This window comes from Dermacentor variabilis, chromosome 7, assembly GCF_050947875.1.
Source record: "Dermacentor variabilis isolate Ectoservices chromosome 7, ASM5094787v1, whole genome shotgun sequence".
In the NCBI taxonomy this organism is placed as follows: domain Eukaryota; kingdom Metazoa; phylum Arthropoda; class Arachnida; order Ixodida; family Ixodidae; genus Dermacentor; species Dermacentor variabilis.
The window spans coordinates 175,252,077-175,258,076 of NC_134574.1; the positions used below are offsets into that span (position 1 = coordinate 175,252,077).

Below are 6,000 nucleotides of genomic sequence, written 5' to 3' on the forward strand. Positions count from 1 at the left end.
GCAGTAACGCGTTACGTTTCGCGGTAAGCTTTTCTGAACTGTAACGGATAACGCACGTGAACATTTTTCAGTAACGTGAAGGGTTAGCAGCAGCTACATTCACTTCAGTTACATCCCCTTTCCTTTCCAAGAAAAAAAGAAGACGTAGATCATCTGAACTGAACTGGGGTTACTCGTAATTGTGCCGAGGGAGCCCAGACAAAATTTTGAGCGCGTTCACCAGCCCTTTCCCGAGGAGAACACAGTCGAATGCCATTAATTTAGCCTCGGTTAGTCGCTTAATTCGAGCACTCCCTGTTGGAAACCTATCATTGTCGTGGAAGGGCAAAGTCGTTTCGGTTAGTTTGGCCCACACCGGCGTCCACACGTGCTCTCCTTGCCGCATGCTGGTTGAGCCGCGCTGTACCGTACAGACTGTTTCGAGAAATGAGAAAAATTCGTTCGTCCTGCCACCGCTCGTCAATTCGAGCTTTCGGATAAATCGGATGTCTTGCGGTCCCGCAAAGGTGACCTCCTCCCGGTGCGACGTCACGGCCCGTGCGCAAAGCGACGCGTCCAAAGCGGGCTTTCCGAATCACGCCGTGGTTTGCAACGTTGGCCCCAGTTCGCTGCCAGAAGCTGCCCGGTGCGTCGGGAAGCTTTTGGCCCGCTGCCAAGACCCTCTCTCCTTGCGGGGTTGGAAATCCTAAATGTTGTCCGAACGTGTGATTTGGCGTTGGCCTGTCGCGTGCATGCGGTTGTGACAGATTTGGAGAGTCTCTGCTAAAATACTTTTTCCGTTCAAGTTGTTCTCCAGACGAGAATTACGTATTGAACTAAAGAAAGAACATTGAATTACATATAAGCATATTAATGGATGTAGAGAGATTATTGCGCCGGTCACGCATAGCACCTGTAGAACTAACTACGTGATCTGCATAAATTCAAAGAAATATTTATATGCGCCAAATGGCGACGGCACTGATTCTCTTCCAGTAGTGTCTAAGTAAATAGCTGGTACTGTTGGTTGCAGGGTCGAAACAGCACTGCCTTTATTTTTTCTACGTTAACCTTAAGGTAATTGTTTATCGCCCACGTGTGTATCTCTGACCCCGAGTCACCGCGAAGAAACAGGCTGCTGTCATGTGCGTAAATTACGTACTTTGCGCTTGCATCGATATTGACTTTTTCATTAATGTGAGAAGATACGGACCCAATAATATGCTCCCCTGCGGGACGCCAGTTTTTACAGGTTTGACCTCGGAATGATTGCCGGCTAATCTACGCACCCGTGTTGCAGGCAAGGAGCCTCGAATACCGCAGCGATCGTGTTTCTTCGCGTTACGAATAATGCGGTCTAATGATAATATGCCTTGGAAATGTGGCGTAAGAAAGTTCGAACAAAAACATTTCGAGCAACATTTGTTCTCTCCTCAAATTTTTGTAATTAAGTTATTTTTGGGTCAGCCTGCAGGGCTAATTCATTTCAAGTTATCTTTACGAAAACCAAATTGGGAAGAACTTATGATATTAAACCGGTCAGTAAATGAACATAATCACTTTTCAAGCATTTTGAAAAGAAAATCAGGTAGCACTGATGCAGGGCGGTAATTCGAAAGATCATTCTTATTGGCCTTTTTTGTATGCTGTGAACTTGTCCGTCTGCATTCCATCCGGAAAAACACAGATTGACAACGTATTCCAGGCGAGGTACAATTTTGCCAGTAACGAATTTTGCCGGCGCTAATTCAATGCCGGATGCATCCATAGCTGTGCTGTTAATTAACAACAATAATGCAAGGACAACTTTCTGTTTTGTAAAAACCCCTTAGCAATGTCGACCGACTACTTGGTGCGCCTATCGACGAGTATATATGCCGACATTGCCCGACCGTCTAATTCATTCAAAGCCATCCTTCAAAAGTGATGACGTTTCTCATAGCGTGGCATTGGGTGTCGAGGCGAGTGTCCTCCAATCAGTTGAAGGTACTGTTCTTTAGCAACCCTTGCTTCTTTTATTTATAAGATTAAGCCAGTGGTTATTTACCCACGGCTTGCGACATTTCTTTGTGGGCTTGAACGTTTTAGCCAGAGAACATGCATCGTACATTTGCATACGTGTTTGCAAGAACCTGTCATCAGCCGCATCTACGTTATTATTATTATTATTATTATTATTATTATTATTATTATTATTATTATTATTATTATTATACACGTCATCCCAAGAAACACCAGCGGGACAATCTCGAAATGCAGACAATGTTCTAGTATTATGAGCTGACAAGAAAACGTTTGACGCGGTTGTTTTTCTGTGGCAACGTCATTGGCAATGAATATGATCACAGATAATTGAACGATCACTAATTGCGTACATTATGATCCTAAATTTTACAGAAATGATGCCATAATTAGTCATTAACAAGTCCAACACATTCTTACACGTCTAAGTAACTCGCGTAGGCAACGTGATAACGTTTTGACAGAGATAATATTTAACACAGATTCTAATTCTGATTCACGTTACTCTCAGAAATTATACGTATATTAAAATCACCTCGAATCTGTTCACGTTAACAAACTCTAAGAGTGAATTTAAGTATGGCAAGAACTGCAAATAATTTCTTGATAGCGGTTGGTAACAAACAGAGAAAATTAAAATACTGCATTTAACAACTACAGTTACATAGCGAGGATCGGCGCAACAAAATTCAGAGAGGAGCTCAGCGTTCATTAAATTTGAAACTAATATCGACACTCCACCGTCACGTTTACCATGGCATTTCATGCAAAAAAGACTTGTAACAAGGAAAGCTATGCACATCTTCCCAAACAAACTATGTTTCTGAAAACATGACAACGTTAAAGCGCCCTTCTAATTTGCGAGAGGGAAAAAAAAACAGTCAAGCTCATCTCTCTTGTTTCTGCCAAGTTGCATACATCCGCAGCGTCTCTGGTTGTACTGTCCGAGTTCACTCGGTCTGGCCTCACCACCACCACGCAGGCCGTACTCCGCGCCGGAGGAGCCCACCGCGGTGGTCTCCAAGTACCAGCTGGCCGCTCGCTACGGGCGCCAGGAGGACGCCGACTGCTCGCGCCAGTACGACGGCTGCATCGTCTCTCCGCTCGAGATCGTCCAGACCATCGTGGGCTACTTCCTGCGGTAGCGGTGACGACCAGGCCTGGAATTCTGGGAGCCGTGACGTCACGCTGATGGGCCGACCACTTGATCACCGTCGACGGGTGTCGCGCATACAGAACGTCAATCATCGTCTGCTTGGCGATCGTGTAACGGGACTGCCTCGGGACTGCACTGTCATCGCGAGTGATGCAATGAGAGCACTGTCACGCAGCTGCCGCCAATTTCAGTCCTCGCAGGCCGTGAAGCGTTTACGGGGCCCTTGGAGTCGGATGTCCGAGCTGCGCAGAAGGCTGCGCAGTAGCCGCACCAAGGAAAGGGCGCGGTGCGTCTTAAGTGGGCGCCGTGCCTTTCACTGCATGCAGGTGCTTTAAGAGAAGCGGTAGTTTCGGGAGTTGCGAAATCGGATTAACATCCGGAGGACGCACGAGGGGACTCCCAAAAGGGCTTTTTCAGTTTAGGTAGTTACAGACGGGTGACTATGCTCATATTGTTTGCATATGTTTTGCCAATTCCAGACTCTTGTTCGTAGTATGACCAAGTTGAGAAAACCAAACGTCATCGGAGCTCAGCGCTTACGCGCACGGTCCGTGTAACCTATTGGCTCTGGCAGTATTGGGTTTCAGCAGAATGGCTTCCGTCTACGGACAAAAACGTTGGCAGCTACAAAGCTTTGCAGGACGTGCGCTGCTTGCAAAACTTTAAAAAACAGGATGGGCTCCCGCTATCCATCGGACGAGTAATTCACTTTGCACAATGGGAATGGCGCGCTTAACAAACGAGCGTCCCTTGCATATATTTTTACATGTTTATTCGTGACGCATAAAGACAAAGATTAAAATGTCAAACGGCAGTGACGGATTATTGCCGCCTCCAAAGCGTCGCTTTGACCAAGTAAAGCAAACACATTAAACCTACAATAGAATCGGCCCCGAAAGATAGTTATGCTGCTTTTAAACCGTAAGAGAAATTAGGTAATTGCCCCCATTTTTTTTCCTTGGAATACTGCGAAGGGGCGCAGCAGGCACCCGGCAGAACATTACCTCCAACGCTGCGCTCAGGGTGACCACACGAGTGATCCTGCGGCCCCGTAGCGCAAAGCTATTCCAATCTCTTGACGTCAAGGTGACCGCCGACGCAAGCATAGGACGGAAACCCGCCGCGTTGCCTGAACGGCCCCATTAAACGCTCTCCTCGTTTAGAGGAGGTCCCTTTTGTTTGCTTTCAAAACGAATAACATTGCCTACATTGAGCGATTTTTCTTAACTGGCTGACAAGAGGGGAGGAGCACGCTCAAGTGGAGAGATTGGATGGGGCCGAGCCAACGCAGTGAAAATCGATAATCGCATGAGGAGGGTGGTGCCGGCGTCTGCGATTGGTCCGCTTCTCCCTTAGCTTGCGGTGGCCGCTCAAAAATCGCGACGGCGTGCAACGAAAGTTTGAGAATAAAACAGATCCTCTGCAGAGTTGGCATGTCGCATACGTGCCGCACGATATACTGCCACGTTTATTATAGGCAAATAAATCCATGCTCTCCAGTAGGTGCTAGTGCCTGAGCGATTGATGGGCAGCCATCTTCTATTCCTTTCGGAAGGGGGCAATCTCCGGCTTTCAGAGAAAAATTCCGTTTTATTCGGCATAATAATGCATCTTGGACGCCTACACGTCATCTTGACGCGGTGAGTTTTCGCGGTTTTGTTGCGTGACAGACAGGCGAAGTGGGCGCAGCCCAAAATCTTTTCACCAATAGCAGAGGGCTAATGGCGAAAAAGCATCTAATCAGAAATAATTATTTTTCTTTTGTTGGATCTATTCATGCATAATCAGTGTGTACACGTCATATCAGATGGGGAGATATCGCGGTTTTCGTGACGTTGCGTGACAGACAGCCGAAGGGGGTGGTGCCCCGAATAGTTTTTTTTAACCAATCGTGGAGGGCTGATTGCAGAATTAGAATAGAAAAGTTTGGAGTGGCTTTACGTTATAGCGCCCCTGATTGCTACGCGTACATCTCGGATCCATTTAATGTTTGCCATTAGTGCAGCATTAATGATCGCGTTTTTAAAAAATTTTTCAAGCCACCAGGAATAGGAGTCATTTTTACACTTGCATTAACGCGACATCACGACTCCCAGTATCGCGGCCTCTCGGAGGTGCTGGCCTTGCATCGCCCCCATGGCTCCTTCGCAAGGATGCCGATACCCAGCGGGGCACGTCACTGATGACGCGCAATCAAGCGATTGGCACGTGACCGCAGTGACGCTGTCTCGCACCCGAGGCGGCCATTCGACGACGTAGAACCATTTGCCTCTCGAGGTGTAAGCTGACTCAGCGTTACGATGTCGCCGTCTCTTGACTCTCATTTCTCATTCATCCGTCAATCTCGACCATTCAACGGTGCCTTTTCTGTGTCACATCATCTCTCGGCACGTGTTTCTTCGACCGCGTCATCGAATGCGGACGCTTGGCAGCGAAGCAGTGACTAACAGTGCTCTCGTACACATCGTGTTCATCATCTGGGACCTCATCGTAATTTATTAAACGACCAATGCATGGATGGGCGGCTTCTGGGGGAAGAATAAAGCACGCACAAGCGAGCCACGTGTCCTGTGTTCATTCCCAGTCCCACTACGATTGATTTGTCATCGGCTCAGGTCGGCTGCTGCGTGCGCGCCCACCGGGCAGCGTACATTGCAGCACCTTTCTTTTTTTTTGGGGGGGGGGCACGCTGTAAGAAAACTTTCTGCGGAAAATGGCCAGCCAAAGGTTATTCCGCTGCATCCCTGCTGTTGAGAGGCGTTCTCTTACGTCCCGCGTATGACTTCATAGGCCAGGGTGACAGCTGTAGGAGTTGAGGACTTCGGGATGAAAAACTTGGAAGG

General features: G+C 47.6%; 1 protein-coding gene across 1 annotated transcript in view; it reads left to right on the plus strand.

The window, feature by feature from the left end:
• LOC142588522 (uncharacterized) overlaps positions 1-5,708 on the plus strand; it is a 64,918-nt gene extending 59,210 nt beyond the window's left edge. Inside the window, exon 4 of the mRNA XM_075700353.1 lies at positions 2,984-5,708. Coding sequence (XP_075556468.1) covers positions 2,984-3,146 — 163 coding nt within the window. The 3' untranslated portion in view covers positions 3,147-5,708. The remainder of the gene's footprint in view (positions 1-2,983) is intronic.
• The last annotated feature ends 292 nt before the right edge of the window (positions 5,709-6,000 follow it).